This window comes from Protopterus annectens, chromosome 17.part0, assembly GCF_019279795.1.
Source record: "Protopterus annectens isolate FY-2018-M chromosome 17.part0, PAN1.0, whole genome shotgun sequence".
NCBI classification, from domain to species: domain Eukaryota; kingdom Metazoa; phylum Chordata; order Ceratodontiformes; family Protopteridae; genus Protopterus; species Protopterus annectens.
The window spans coordinates 577,782,492-577,799,995 of NC_056751.1; the positions used below are offsets into that span (position 1 = coordinate 577,782,492).

The window sequence follows — 17,504 nt, forward strand, 5'->3', positions numbered from 1 at the left end:
TTGTGGAGAGGGATGACTTGTAGCAGTGCGCCATTCGGTAGGGACAAAGTCTGAGATTAGGTTGTGACTGAACAGGGCACACAGGTGAGGTGCCAGTTTACTCTGTAGTTTATGTAAAACACAACCAGGGATATTGTCCGATCCCATAGAAGCTGTATTCTTGGCCTTGGACAGTGCTGTTTTAACCTGTGCAGCAGTAATACTGGGTGCCTGGCAATCTACTGGTATTGTGATTGGTCCTTTGGGGTGGGTAAAGTTGCCACTGAATCTGTCATCCAGTATACTGGCAATATCTGTTGGCTTGGTATAGGAGGTACCATTGTGCAGTAACTCAGAGCAAATCTGGGTATTGCGTGGAGATTCTTTACATAACTATAGAAGGCTTTGTGGTTTTCTTTACTATCTGCTGCAATTCTGTTTTCATAGCTAGCTTTAGAGGATTTGATGAGGGATCTCAACTTTTTGTTGAGGCTGAAAAGGGAGTTTTTCCAGTCTTGGGACTTCACCTTATTCCGCATCAGTTTCCTCCTTCTGTTGTAGAGTTTGTTTATGGCAGGGGACCACCAGATTGGCTTCCTTTTTTTGGAGTAGAGCATCTTGGATTTATTGGATATGGCGAGATCCATGCATTTGTGTACGTGTTCGTATAGTGCATTGGTGTATGATTCTGCGATCACGCAACTATTCTCCATTTGCATGGGTGCAGTGAAGTTAGCCACCTCTGTGTTTAGGAGCCCAAAGTTAGCTTTGGAGAAGTTTTTCATGGTGGTTACCTTTGCGGGGGTGTGGGTGGGAGGAATGTGGATTTCCAAGGTGATTAGTTTGTGGTCGGATCTAACCAGGGAGGAGCTGACTACTGGTGTAGAGCAATGGTCACCCATGTTAGTAATGACCAGGTCAAGGATGTTGCTACCTCTAGTGGGGGTAAGAACGAGCTGGTCCAGGGCATTGGACAAGTGCATTGGTACATGAGTAGTTTACCCAGTTAATGGAGGGGTAGTTGAAGTCGCCTAGTAACAGACTGTTAGGTTGGACCCTAATATTCTCCAGGGTGGTTAGGAATGTGGAGTGTGAGTCTTGGGACATGGTTGAGGACCTATAGCAGGCTACAACCTGAATCTCTGTCTTACCCAATGTTAGCTGCACCTGAAGTACCTCTGATGCGTTATGTTAGGCTATCAATCTGGAGGTGTGCACATTCTTTATGAATATGGAAACACCACCGCCTTTGGGGCTTTGATCCAAGTTCTGGGGCCGAAAGGTGTGGAATGAGTTATAGCCTGGTAGTGCAGGAGTGCTTTCTGCTGCCTTGAACCAGGTCTCTGTTACAGCACAAATGTAGATGTTCTCCATTTTAAGGAGTGCTTCGAGCGAGTGCATTTTGAGATTTAGACTTCTAGCATTCAGTAGAATGACCCTCAGATTGCATTTGTTTGTAGCTGTTATGGTGGTAATTTGGTCTTTGGAACACCACCTAAAAAAGGCACTATAGGGGTTGCAAGAGCCTTGGCCAGTATCCGGAAGCCCAGGGGTGACAGATGCAGGCCATCTCTGGCAAAGCATTGAGGTCTGTCAATCATGTCATCCCAGGCAGACAGATACTGGATCCCCTTAGAATGACACCAGAAACTTAGCAAATTGTTGAAATCAATAATTTTCTGCTTGTACTGTGATATCATTCTGGGTGATGGTAGGATGCTGCTAAGGGCTAGGGTCATACCCACCTGGGCTACATAATCCAAGAGCTCCTCCATGTCTCTTGTCATGAAGTCCAGGGAGGTACATCTCGGGTCATTCACATCCACATGTACAATGACAGACTCATATTTGTACCTGTTGTTGAGGGACCTGAGTGCGTGCATTATGTGGCAGATCCTGGCACCTGACAGGCAGCTGACTGTTACCTTCTCCTTATTCAACCTAGTGAGTGGAATATCAGTGTGCCTTACTATCAAGTCACCTATGACTAGTGTGTTGGGCATGCTGTTTTGCCTTAAGGGCTTTGGTTGGGTGGCACACTGTTTAGGAGAGTTATGTGTCTCATGATTAGTGTTGTGTTGTGGTGGTCGAGTGCATTTCTGCCTTGGAGGTCTCTGCTGTTTGGGTAGATTTTTATTGAGAGCCTCTGCGAAGGTGGGTGTGTGGTTTGTGTTTTTATGTGAAGGCAGTGCTGGTGTGTGTTCTGGAGGGCTATGTGTTACATGTGGTGTGGTAGAAGTGTTGACATTCTCCTCTTGACCAGCTATTCTGGTCTTGGCTGGAGAGTGCATGGTTTCCAGTTTGGATATATAAGTCCATCTCTCGCAAGTCTGAGTGTTGGAAGGTAAGAGGAGACGGTTGTCAGTGTACATGAGGCAGTTGCTACATTGCCTCAGGAAGGCCAAGTTCACCAGGATAATAGGAGAAAGCACAAAGAACTGTCCCTTAGACATGCTTGGAGGGGTGGGCATTGATAATAAGTACTGGATCTGTTTCCTTGTAGAATGTTTAGTGCTGGTAGCACTTTTGTGTGATACAATAATTGCTACAAGAAGTCTGGTAAGGTGCTAGACTAATAAGCTAGTATAAATGCAGGAGAGGAGAGAACTAGTAGATCTAAGGGAAAATTTGAAGAGCAGACTCTGGCACCACTCAGAAGCTTACAAATATTCCTGGATACAGCAAGTCTGTATCTGGACTAGACTAGTTATAGGAAAGGTGGGAAACAAGCGCAAACACAAGCTTTTAAACCAGAAAGTTGAGAGAGATGGAAAAACTGTCCAAACGGCCAATAAACTACAATTTCTGGGCCAGTAACCACTCCTCTTGTGGTAGATAGGCTACCTAGTGCTTACCACTCCCACTGATAAGCTAGAAGGCTTCCCTCTAACACAGAAAGGCTTGGGGAGCTCAGACGCTTACAAACAGTCTTGGACACAGCAAATCTGTATCTGGACTAGACTAGTTACAGGAAAGGGGGGAAACAAGCAAAAACGCAGGCTTTTAAACCAGAAAGTTGAACGAGATGGAAGAAACTGCCCACAGATTAAGTCACTCTTTGATCAATCTGTCTTCTGTCCACCATAATGGCATCAAACACTTGCTTTTCACTCATTCAAAATGAAATGATTGCTCTGCAGGATCAAAACAATGCTGACTAAACCCACGGTACTGCTGTTGCATTCATGGACCCTTGCTGATTTCTGTGATGTGGCACAGTATAATTCAATGCTATAACTGCTTAATACCATAATTATGTAGGATTATTTAGTCAGATCTTTTTTTCCCAACCAAATCATACTGATTACAATGTGATGTATTAATAATGAAGAGCAACAAATGTGAGCCAACCAACACAGTGCAAGAGCTAATAAAAATAACCAGCTGAAATACAGGTGTAGATAAAACTAAAGGCAGCCAAATTTATTCAGAAAGGTTAGCACTTTCGGGGGGTTACCGCTTCTTTAGACCAACATGTTGCCTTTAATTTTATCTGCACCTGTATTTCGGTTGGTTATTTTTATTAGCTCTTGCACCGTGTTGGTTGGCTCACATTTGCTGTTTTTCTCTGTTTACTGCTGTATGTGAGTCACCTTTGGCAGTTGGCTGGCTTGTTTTTTGGTTGCATGTATTAATAATGACATCACAGTCCAAAGAGAGAGGGAGAGAAGACATTCATGCTAAACAGAATGGGTACGGTAGTTGCTTGTCATTATATTAAAAATTGAATGTTACTGAAGGTGCAATATAAAAAGTTAGTCTCTGCATCACTGTAAATTCTGGAACATGATTCAATTTTTACAGTGCAGGTTTAGAAGTGCAGAATTCAGGGGGTCCTCACTTGTACTACTCTTTAGTCTCAGACTCTGAATATGAAAAAAAGCTAACAAAAATTTACTTTTATATCTAGCTAGATCAGATCACTCATAAAATGCGTATGTGTCTATTTTTATCTGATGCAAAAGAGTAATTGGTTGAGTGCCCTTCTCGTAATATATTCCTGGTTCTTGTCTTCAGTCTAATGTTCCTGACAATACATGATCTAATGTATTTTATTGCACCAAAAAAGATATTCAGAAAAGTTGCTCAGGCATTTGGAACCTGTGATTTCTTCAGCAGATACATAGTAAGGATACATACATGCATGCATATATCATGCAAGTTGATACATTAAAACTACAAATGTTAAAAGCTGTAAAAATCTGTTTGCAGAGGACTGAAAAGCTCTTGTAAAATGAAACTACAATAAATGCTAATAAAAGTGCAATAAAGATGAATGCCAACACCACGAATAATGATTGAGTTTCATCTTGAATCACACGCAACCCACCAGGACATGGAATTTCAGTTACTATGGAGTTTTGGATATACAAAAAAGGAATGTGCAACAGAGGTGTAGGTGTTAATGAATATTTCTGCACATTTAAAACATGTAGGATGGATGATATGATAGGCCAGTACTACATGAATACAGTAATGCAATACGTGTCTACTTTACCTCTGTAAATGAAGGAATTTTAATTTCACAGAAAGAATGAAAAATAGCTAGCATTTGACCCGTTTTATTTGCTATAATTCAAGTGTTTATATTATTTTCATGTTCTGCCTTTCATATCTCAATATGCATGATTCTGTCTGTTCTAATCTCAAATGCCATCAAGTTAGTTTTCATATATTTGTTATCCAAGTTTGACATTTCTGATGTTTGCCTACAGAGTTAATTATAATCACTGCCACAGAAGGAAATGAAATTTAGGCTTGCTTTATGGTATGCTGTTACCTAGAAGATTGCCATTTGACCTTATAACTTATGTAGTACAGATAAGGTTTCAATATACCTATTTTGGTTTGCTTGTACTCCTAGCAGCAACATATTGGTACATTTCTGGATTTCAGCTACCACTACTTCTGTGTGGCGACTTCCGTGAATGGGCGTTCTTTCATTAAAGGTTGTGCGTTAGGCCCGGCAAGCCAGCACATAAAAATCTACTGCCAATCATTAGCGGACCGGAGTTCCGCTATGGTGACCCCTCACCGGGAAAAGCCGGAAGACACAAACACAAACAAACTTACAGGCAGTACAGTCTTTGGTGTCTTAGCATCACAGATCTGATTTTAAATGTGCAGTTAGAAACAATGTTTAGAAACAATGCTGTGAAGCAGGTGATGGTATTCTGGTACTGAAGTGATGCATGTGCGCTCCTGCATTTCAAAGCAAAATACTGCTGTATTCTTTACTGCTCGGGCAGTTTGTTTATTATTATTTTTACTTACTATTTAAGTGGACAGATCTAAATTTCAAATGTTTTTTCAGTGCACACAAGAACACTTAATTTGTGGTGTGCGTGGGGTGAGGGTGTGTGGGTGCATGCACATGCTCGTGTATGCATGAGAGAGTATTTATAGCACTCTGCCTTCGGCTTCTGTACTTGTAATAGTAGTCTTTTTTTATTGCAAGCTGCAGTTTACCGACCCTGTCTACACTTTTTAACTGTCATGCTCAAGGTAACTTCACATTCATTGTTGAATGGGATGTCCCCAGCCATTAACTTCGCTGAGCAACTTGTACTGATTGATATCCAGTCGTTCAGTGTCCATTACTAATGACAATGAAAACTGCTCTCTTCTTTTTAAACCATATCTTCAGCATAATGCTCCAATAAACCTTTTCTGGCAACATCCCACCTTTTACTGTCATTTTCTAATTTATAATCTCGTACTTTACAGTGTGGAATATTGTCTTTCCTAAAAAGGAGACTTTAATGTTTTTTATTTATTTCTTACAGACACTCCTTAATGAGATATATGATTTATCTTCCTAATTATCACTTTATCTGTACTTAGCATAGCCTAGCATTTGCCTTTTCATATGACTACATCTTTAAGGTCTCTAGATAGGTATGTAAAAGGCATACTCCCCAGTCTTTTGTCCTTTAATGGGAAGCATTTGCTGTTCAGGGCTAATAGAGAACTTGGTAAAACACCGTAGGAATCTGACCACATCTGTGCAGCTAAAAAGCATAGTCCATTTTATGAATAGCAAATCAGTAAACACAAGGGTGTCCACAGGTAGATACAAAATAATACGGTGTTTCTAGTTAGATAGGAAGCAATATATAAAGGAGGGGATATCCTTTTCAATGACAATGCAGTACAAGGAGGCAGTGAATACTGAGAGAGGAATTTATAGTGCTGCAAACAATTATCTGACATTGTTTTAGTGCCCGGTTCAGAATGGTGTAATTACCAGTTGCTGAATTCAATCTGGCTATGATTGTTTCAAGCTCAGAATAGAAAGGACTGAGAGTTATGCTATTAAACATCAGTAGCAGTTACGTTCCCCTGGAATCAAGGAGTAAGAGTGACCCAAGGAAGCTATTACAAGTCAAGCATGTTGGTTACTCTAGTAACAGAAAGCATGTGTGTAGGTGAACACACGGCAATGTTTCTTAGGCTTTTCTAATATATATTTATCAACAAACCAGTTTGAATCTGAGTTCAGCTGAAAAGTAAAACTGCTAAAAGTGTGCAGTTAACGTCATGGGAGATAAGAAGAAGCATGCCTCCTCCAATTTTGTCACGTGGTCTATCAATACAAAAAGGCTTATAAACTGGAAAAGTAAACCACAAAGTGTGGTAGAGTCCATTAGTCAGGACAAAAAGATGATTATAATTCTTGTCATTTGCTTATGAGTCTAAGCTTAGGATTCAGCATATTTCTTTTGTAATTCCCCAGATGTTAATATGTGCATTTTCAGGTGATAGTTATGCTTTTTGGGAAGGTGGACAAGATGGAGAATAGTTTGCATGTACATGGTGGACTCATCATGCATTTAGCATCTCCAGAGAGAAGTATAAAAGATGGCATTAAAATAGATGTATGTACATCAAAAGCCATAGGGTGGAAAAGTGGCATGAATAATGCATGCAGATGTCTGCAGTAGCGCAACTTTTCTGACTACTAGACATTGTTGGTATGGAATCACCAAGGATGATCTGCACCTGTCCCTTCTAGGCATTCAAATGTTGGCTAAACCTTGTACACCCCCATACTGTATTTTTTTTAGTCATCGGTATAGACATTTCCTATAGTTCAGTTTTGCAGTAGTAAACACTTCTATCTGGCAGGTCACAATAACCAGAACCCAACAAACATCTGGCAAACATAGATGCAGGGCAGTCAGAATCATAGAAATTAAGCAGAAGCCAATATAGTATTGATTGGAGAAGTAACACGTACAGACAGAGGCAAATAAATACACTTAGAAGAAGCAATTAAAATGATGTATAGTAATGAATAGTCCCAGAAGTTAATGCACTTTCATACTATTGAAACAGTTTTTGCAGCTTTCTACCTTTGTAACTTCCCATTTGATTCTAGTTAAATTTGGCATGTAAACTGCACTGCTGACATGACAAGCTCGCTAGCTTTTTATGCCATTTGAATGACTGTCTCAATTAGGATTTCCATCTTTTCAGGTATCCAAACTGGGGCATTTTTTTGGAAGCAAGATTTTGCTGGGCAAACCATACCCACAACCACTGCAAAGGACCGGACTTCATCTTTTTTGCAACACAAATGCTCAAGCTTGTAAAATCTGAGTTGTTTCAGTTGTTTCATATAATATCAGGGTATTTAATATAAAAAGTAATTATTTAATGCAAGTATTAAAGGAAACACAGGAAATATTTTTGTCCTAAAATCTCAGGACATGTGCATTTTTGTATATTTTCTCATCAGGATGAAACTGATCAATAGTGACTGTCTTGTGTGAAGTGGGAAAGACGGCAACCAAAATCTCAGTAGTTATTCTTTCTGCTAATTTTTTATGATTGACATAAAACTGTTCACAAAAACTCTTGTCCAGTAGGTGCACTGCTCCACCTTCATAATAACAAGATATATGTATATGAATACAGGTGAACATGTGACTTGGAGAATAACACATCTGTATCATACATGATTAGTAACAGTGAAAACTAATAAGACAGAGTCAGGTTTGAGCTCATTATTATTGTGCTGTTGCTGAACATTTTGTAAAAAAATTGAATAAAATACCCCTTAAAAGAGCTGTCTATGGAGGACACAGTCTCTCACTTTATGTTCTCTCTCCCTTCTTCCCCTTGTGCATCATATATATTATTTCTAACCATTACCTATGGAAAAGAAATTGTTACCTCTATGACATGTTTTGAGAATCTAAGTCATATCACAAGTAATGCTACATATGCAAGATGAACAGAAATTTTAATGAGCCCATACATTGAAATTACATTCCATACATATCAGCATCTCAGTGGGTTTCTTCTACTGAATGGCCATGTTGTCCAATTAGAATTAACGATTAAGGTGATTCTGTGAAATCTGAATGTCTGACATGATGAAAAGGTTCCAAATACAAAAGTGCTCGGCCACTGAAACATTTGTGATAACACTCAATAGTCTTTGTAGGAGTGAGAGACGATGTACTCAACAACTGAACTGTTAACGTATTATTAATGTTCCTACTAGAAATAACTCTTTTTGTTTGTTTACAGATCAACGTCCTGTACAACCGCATCAGCCATGCCCAAAAGTTGTAAGTAGAACAAATTAACTTTGTCTTTTACATGTGCACGCATGTTTTCTTACTGATTCTTTCCATAGCCTAGAAGTGACTAGTTACTGTACCTACAGCTCCTGTCACCCATTCAAGTTAATATCACTTTACACACACTGCATACTTCTTCTAAGTGTAACACTGATGGAAACTTAGTTTGCAGAGTTCTTATGAAGCCTGATGTTATTATATTTTAAGTATACCTATAGCTACCTGCACTCAGTTAAAAATACTGAAAATGTAGGCCAGCGCTTCTTTTAATATAGAATTGCAGTTGTTAGAAGCTAAGCTGTGAAATCTTTCAATTTATGTACTTCTTTTCTGGTATTATTGTGTCAGTTAGTAAAGGTACATCATACAAGGTTCTCACATGCAGATAACTTTAAACTTCGCAGATGAGTGATGCCATTTAATAAAACAGTGTGATACCATTTTACAATTCTATATGATATCAGCTACTAAAAGGGTACAATATTGAGGGCTTCTACTTAAGATAGAGACTGAGGGATATGCTTAACTCAAGGGTTCTGTTCCTCCCAATAATATAAAACAAATACCTGAAGCAACTTGTAGCTTAATTGTAGTTCTAACTGCAGATCTTTTTTATTTTTAATTTTGGAGGAGTATTTCAATTTACACTTCAGCACACACCAAGGAATTTTGTCAGTAGCAAAAATAAAAATCCACAGAAGCTAACAGCAGGGCTATGCAGTCTCTCTTATCATATAGATAGCTCTTCAAATCATTGATAATGCAAAAGGCAATCCTGGGACACTATTGCGACAGATAAAAAAAATACTGGCTTGAACCACATTATGTTAAAACTGCAGAAGATAAAACTGCATTATCAGACTAAACTGAAAGATTGGACAAAAGAGTTGCTGCACATTCGAATAATTTTAATCAACTGATGATTAACTTAAGAGATGTTTGACAATGTATGGGGACTGTAGAAGCCAAGCTGACCTACTGGAAGCAATGTTTGTTGACTTCGATGAAGGAAAAACTTAAGATTCATGAGCATTCCAGAAAAAGAAGAGAGATCAAGTCTCCTAAACCACATGAAGAGTGAACTGACTGAATTGGCACACTTACCCACTGGAGACAGACTATAGAGTTATTTAACCCAAATCTCCTCATATGCCTGGAATGATGTTTGTTCACTTTGAAATCTTTGCCTGTAAGAAGATAATTGTATCTCTACTTTGGTCACTGGAGAGAAGTAAGTGCTTTGTGACCATGATTACTCCCTAGACATCAGGATGAAGAGAACAGCTTTACAAGTAATTAGGACTTATAGGCAGTCCAAATAGACTTTTGTACCTAACTCAACGTCATGTTAACCGGCCTGGAAATCCAGACACCTAAAGATGCTATAAAGTGACTAAAAAATTCCAGTTGGACTAGATACTTGTAGAGGGCATATCTTCCAGTCTCCCCAAAAATGGTGACATATCCAAAGCAAAAGGAATTATGGAAAGCCATCAGAGCATTTCTTCCTGTTCTGATGTAGAATGCCAGAGAAGCCAAAGGCAGCCCTAGCAGATAGACATCCTTGGGATGGCACAGAGTAAAGACTGGGGAGCTAGTTCTATTTTCTGACTTGATATTGCATTTTCTCAGGGATAGCTTCCGTTGAAGAAGCAAGCCACCTGCATGTAGCTGATTGATGCTGAAGGACATATCTTGTTGTTGACTGAATAAAGTTTAAACAAAGTTTAAATATGTTACATTATAGGGTATCTCATTGTTGTGTGCACTGCAGGATTCTTCAGGCTCAGAAACTCTAGTCCCTTACAGAGTAATAAACTATCTTTAAGGAAACTCTGTAGGCAAGAAGCCATTGGAGCTTTAAACTTTCAGACATTCATGGTGCTAGAATTAGTTGTGGCCTCCACAGTCAATGAACTACCTCCTTCATCAATAAAACAGTAAGAGGGCCAGACTAAAGCCCATGAAATAAGAGTAGTCTTTCCGATGTAAAGGGAACCACAGCACTTGTTTATTAAGCAGACTGTCACTGCATTACATTGTTATTTGAACAGCAGTCATTTCTCTTATCCCCAATAACATTATCTTTTGACTACTGAATATATGTGGAGAGGAATACTGGCTATATAATACTATATTTTGTTTAGAAATGTTATTAAGCTTAAAGAAATGTCTGTTAAAAGGGTATGCATATTGCATGAAATGTTAACAGTAACTCCAAAGGTTGCCTTTAATTTGGGGGATTTTTCAAGATTGCTTGTTTACTACAAGTCATATAAACTGTGTCAGGTGGCAGTACCTTAAGTGAAAGGTGATTTCAATGACTTTTTATTTTTACTGAATGTAATCTGGTTAATGAAAGATAAGTATTTGGTTTGAAGAAGCTGGGGAGTAGGACAAGTCCATGTTGGGATGATATAAATGAACGGGACAGAATCGGAATGTGCATCATTTATAAAATAATGGTACATCATCCCAGATCTCCATCTAAGCAGAGATGGACTTCCTTTTTCTTGATATCTCACTCTAACGTGGAATTTTGTAAATAGCTGCCATGAAACAGGATGGGATTTTGTTGAATGTTCTGGCTTTTGGGTTAGTACTTCATTTGTATAAACATTTTATACTTATAATTGTAGTAGGCTGGGGTGGCATCTCACATGCTTACTATTACTTACGATTATTTTAAAATTGATATAACAACATTGCTGACAAATTATACTGGAAAATAGAGTCAGGAATATGAATCATAAATTAAAGGTTTACCAGCAGTTACTTATTCAAATGCAAGGCAGATTGGTTAGCAGCATTCCTGAGGCAGAGTAGCAATTGCAGGATGCCAAGGACAGGATCGACAAGTTTCTGGACTATGTCTGATCTACCTTGAAGGTTACTTAGCTTGAGAATATTTAGTCTACCCCTATAAATCAGAAATTTCTTGAATTAATCCTTGGATGGCAGGTCACAGAGAGGAGTATCTGTAAATTAAAAAATACATATAACTGAGAGATACCTTGATACAGTGTTTTGCTTCATACCCGCTATATCTGGTTATATAGGACAAAGTCTACAGGGGGATATTAAAAATAAAAAGACACAATATATTTCCCTTTTAAATGCAGCCGTACTAAATGCAGATAATCATTAATAATGAAATTACTTTGAAGGAAGTTTAGATAGCATTAAGGGAACAGAAAAAAGGTCAATTACCAGGCCTATATGTCTTATTTATGAAACTTATCTGGAAATATATGTATTAGGGAAGGAAAAGTATGTTAATTTTACTCAGCTAGCCAATTATGTTCTTACAACAGGAGATACCCCACTTTCCAGTAAGTATGCAGTTGTTTCTGTAATTGTAAAACAAGGAAAAGATCCATGCTATTGTCAGGTTAGATCGTATAGACCATTATATGTTTTATATCATGACTATGATATATTTACAGTTATTATCAGCTAAAAGGTTGGCTGGATTTCTCCATCTCATATTACACAAAGAACAAACAAGCTTTATAGCTGGAAGAACTAATTTCAAAAACTTGATGAAAATGCTTTTATTGATACTGAACGCAACTAGGACAAGACAGACCTTTCTCCAGAAAAATGATGATGCATATAAGGTTTTTGACTCAGCCAACACATAGGCCATCCTAGTAGGCTGATAAAATTAAAAATGACACTGTATAAACCGTCTGCTGCAAGGTTAAATATAGGGGCAACGCTATCTCCAATGGGTAGTTTATTTAGGGGACCAAAGCAGGACTGTCCTGCTTTGCCTCTAATTTATGTTATATCTGGAACCTTTGGCAACCAGATTAAAGCTATTATCTTTTACAGGATACTTAATGAGAGGACTACAGTTTAAGATCTCTCTCTATATGCAGACAACTTTAAAATATATCTCTCTAACCCAGATAAAAGCTTACATTTAATCTACTGGGAGTTTTAAAAACATGGGTTACTTACAATATATAAAATAAATATTTTAAAACAAAGGCAGTCATAATTAATTATGACTTTCATACTTGGCTAACTGAAAACTAACCATGTTAAGTGATGCTAATCCAGTGACTTATTTAGGGCTAAATTTGGCTTGTAACCTGAGTACTTCTGTAGACCTGACATATGGAAACATTCTGCGGAAATACAGAGTTTTTTTATTAACCACCTATCCATATTTCCTCTTTACACTCTCCACACATTGCACCAAGCCTGTTTAATATTGGCCCTCACTTTTATTATAAGTATAGACTGATTAGCTACACTTCAGCTCAAACCAAAACAAAATTAAGTGCAAGAACCCTCTCCAAAAAACAAGTAAGCATAATTCCTCAATATACAAAAATATTTTCTAGGAGGAGATATACACCCTAATCCTGGCCCCACCTATCACAATGAACACAAAGGTAATTCTCGCCCACACACTTCTCTAGCCCAACAGCAGCCAATTCCCAACCCCGGTTATCTAATTTTTGCTATAATAAATGTTAGAAGCATAAGAAATAATACTGCTGAACTGCATGCCTGCATTACCCAACATAAGCCTGACATTCTCATTGTAATGGATATTTGGCTTAACTCCACCATGAACGACTCCAAAGCTATACCTCCTGGCTATAATATCATCCATAATGACTATATAAAGAGAAAAGGTGGTGATACTGTTTATTTTCCAACACCTACCACATTTCCCCTTACAGCAAACCAACACCAAAATTCAGTTCAGCAGAGCATCTTACTGCTTTCCTCAAAATAAACAATTATAAACAAATATATATTACTTTCCTTTACATCCCTCCTGGCCACAGTACAGCTATACTAGAGGATATCCTACATTGGATATCCATAACATTTCTACAAGACTAGGATATGTGAATGTCAATGGCCTGGACATAAACTCTAACTCACCTACAACTAGCATGAACTTAATATGGTTTCACACAACTAATTAATAACCCCATGCATTATAGCAAGACATCAAATCCCCTATTAGACTGGATCCTGGTATCAGACCATAGCAAATATTCCGCCACAGGTACAATGTCAGACTCTCTCAGTAATCATCTCCCAATATTTACAATCAGACATCTCACATATCCACTTAATCAGCATGCTTATAAAACAACATACAACTTTTCCAAATTTAACCCAGAAATGTTCATTACTACACTATCATCTATTAACTGGAACTACCTAAAAATCCTCCCCTTAGATTATGCTGTCAGCGAATTCAGTACAACTTTTCTAAATATTCTAAATAGCCGTGCACGTCCTAGATGAAGAGACTAAAAACAAATAATGCAAATTGGCTATCTAAAAAGAGTAGAATACTAATGCAAGATAAGGAAAAAGCACAGAAAAAATGGCAAAAATTTAAAACACCTCAATATCTTGAAAACTTCAGATTGCTCTGCAATCATACTGAAAAGCAAATAAATGAAGAAAAAACTATACTATAATATCTTTCAGAATAATACTAAACACCACCCTAAAAATTTTGGGCCTCCATTAAAGAAATCTTACATCCCTGTTAAAAATTCAACCGAACCCCCCTGTACCATTAACTCACCACTTGAAACTACAATGCAGTTCAACTCTTATTTTAGATACTATAGCATCTCTAATCAAGGATTCTTCAGCATCTAATCCCAACTCTGACCAACAGCCACATATCATTACATCCACTTTCACCTTCAAACCTGTGCCCAGATCTTATAAAAAATTACTGTTAAACAAACTTAGGCTGTGCTGTTCTTCAGTTGATGGCCTTCCAAGTGAACACTTAAAATTAGTAGCTGATAGTATTGCCTATCCTGTCTCAAGCCTTATAAATAGGTCAGTCCAACAATCCCACATTCTCTCTCTGCAGAAAAAGGCACACATTATCCCTCTGCACAAAGGAGGAAATTCAACAGGCATTAATAACTTTACACCTATAGCAATCTTATCTCCCCTCACCAAAATACCTGAAAAATGTATTCAAAAGCAATTGCTAGACTATCCTCTGCATGAAGAACTCATATCCTCTACACAACATGGCTTCCATCCTTCCCACAGTACTAGCATTGCCCTTCTAACCTATATAGATACTGTCAATAAAGCTAGAGATAATGGCAAACTAGTCTCTTCCTTATTTCTAGACTTGTCTAAAGCCTTTGATACAGTTTGTCACAGCAAACTTCTACTTCATATGTCCTCACTATGTGTCTCAGCCCACCCTTCTGTGGTTCAAAAGCTACCTGTCCAATAGGTATTAGTCAGTAAAATGGCACTCTTCACTCTCTCCTTATCTCCCAATCACCATCGGTGTACCACAATGCTCTATTCTTGGTCCCATCCTCTTTAACATTTTCACCAACACCCTCTATACATCCACACAACAGACCACCCTAATACAATACACAGATGATTCTACTCTCATTTTCACATCTGACAACATGGTACACTTCCAAAAACTTACTCAGGAAGCTTCAACAGCCACTGAAACATTGCTTTGTAACTCAAAACTCATGCTCAACCCAAAAAAGACTACACTACTACTCTTTCCCCAAATCCCTCTGATGAAAAAACAAAATGTAAAGTCCTCTCTCTCTTGATAAAGCAACCACTAAACTCACTTCTCACAGCAATTTATTAGGGTTGATACCAGATGATAATATTACACTTGACCTGTGCATACAAAATGCATAAGAAAAACTCATGAAAAACTAGAGATGCTTTACAGAGCCGGAAATTTTCTCACCGATGCAACTAAAACTACACTTGCCACTACTTATCTCCAACCCATACTTCTTTATGGCACTCCCAACCGTACTAACCTCCAGGCTTCACATAAATTAAAACTTGAATAATGCTACAACAAATTTGCAGCAAATACCCCTTTCAGAACCCACCACTGTATAGCACTAAAAAGCCTAAACTAGTTAGAACTGCCTCATCAACTAACATCTTCATTTTGTAGTTACACAGTCCCTGCCATCCTACTGAACAGTCCCATACTTGTAGGGATAACAAAGCACATTAGGAGACAGTAAACCCAAGTCGGGATACAATTAAAAACTGACAGAATTAGCAGCCAGCAAAGGAAACCTGTATGTTATACCCTATAACTGTATATTTCAATGTAAAATGCAGTATGAGCTGTAGCACTGTTAGCTACCTAAATTATACTGTCTAAGCTCATAAATCTAGCTGGAGTTTATTATAAATACTGTTGCTACTTGCCTCACTCAGAATAGCAGCTGTTGTACATCCTGGCCATTTTGTGGTCTAATTTAGTCTCTCCCACTATCCACTGTTATAAAAAGAAAGACATTACCTAAATTAACTAATAACTTTCCCCTTTCCAGCTAATCGCGAGGGTTTACTTGGTATCAAACATGACTTTGTTTTACAAACTTGTTAACTTTTTCTCTTACCAGAGCACATTTGCACTGATTGTTTCTCAGATTCTGGGTTCTGGCCCGCTCCGTTCCGCCCTCGCTTCACTCGGGCTCCACTCCGCTCCCCTACCCTACCCCCATTCCCACATACCCCTGTCCTCCCTATATTTATAGTTACAAGGCCACACCTCACTCCTCCTTCAATCAGCTAACCCCTCTGCTAAACCTCTCTACCACTGCAGCCTAAACTTCCTCCCTCATTCCCACACAAAGTCCCTATCAATTCATACAACATATAATTGCATCTCCTGTTCAAAACATTATTCAGTGAAATACATTAGTTGTACCACACAACTGATATGGCCACCAAAAATTATCCTGCTTAGTTGAACAAACCCATGTCCTACCAAAATACTACTAAATCCATATTCCCGATAACATTTCTAATATCCTCACTAACTTTACTAATAGTAGCAACCAGGATCACTTCATGTCACCCAGAAATCCCCAAACTCTCTCCAGTCCACACCACCTCTAACACCCAACCCCTGCCTATCAATCCAGTTAACATAGTTATAGGTAGTTCTATCTTCACCAGCACAGCCTTCACCCAGATTAAGCTCCCATCACTAAACTATCAAAACTCTCCCACTATCTCCCTGAAATATGACAAAAACATTACCAAACTGTTGAGATATATTGCCCAAATAACCTCAAAGTTAGCCCTAAGTGGAGACATTCATCACAATCCTGGCCCCATCAGCAAAGTCCCAACCTTAATCTGTGCCCCACAACTCAACACCAACCAAGCATCAGTCATTCCCAATAGGGACATAGCAGATATTTTAATACTAAATATGAATGTAAGAAGCATTAACAACAAAATCCATGATCTCCATGCTACATCTGTCATTACTCACCAGACATTGCACTACTTGCAGAGACATGGCTAAACCCAAACACCAACAGTAATGAAATACTACCCCCCAGGTTACAACATCTTTTGTACTGACAGAATAAACAGAAGAGGTTGTGGTGTTGCCCTACTCTTTAAAAAAACACCTCTCAATAGAAACACTAGTTGTCAAAACCTTACAACTTAAAAACCCAGAAATAATATCTGCCAAACAGGCAAGCCCTTTACCCCTCAGTTTGTCTCCCAGACTGCCTCAGTGATCACTATCCCACATATTTGATCAGAAAAAGAACAAACCCAACCAAAGAACCTATTCTACTACAAATAAGAAACAAAAAGGAACTTAACCCCAACAAACATGCAGAAATGCTGAAACATTGCAATTGGATGCCATTAAAACAGCTACCACTTCAAGTGCTCATTAGACACATACATGTTAAATCTAACTATGCCCAATGGCTAAAAAAAGAAATACTAACTCTTCTCAAATGTAGAGACAAGGCTTGGTCTCACTGGAAATCAAATAAATCCCAAACCACACAACAAGCTTATCAGGAACTTAGAAACAAAGCTAAGAAACAAATTAAAACAGATAAGGTTAACTACTACACAGAAATACAATCCAAGCACCGCAAA

General features: G+C 38.3%; 1 protein-coding gene across 6 annotated transcripts in view; it reads left to right on the top strand.

Moving 5' to 3' along the window:
* TNNT1 (troponin T1, slow skeletal type) overlaps positions 1 to 17,504 on the top strand; it is a 392,580-nt gene that overhangs the window by 356,656 nt on the left and 18,420 nt on the right. For all 6 annotated transcript variants that reach the window (XM_044059733.1, XM_044059735.1, XM_044059737.1 and 3 more), the window contains one exon: positions 8,518 to 8,558. In XM_044059733.1, the coding sequence (XP_043915668.1) occupies positions 8,518 to 8,558 (41 nt within the window). The remainder of the gene's footprint in view (positions 1 to 8,517; positions 8,559 to 17,504) is intronic.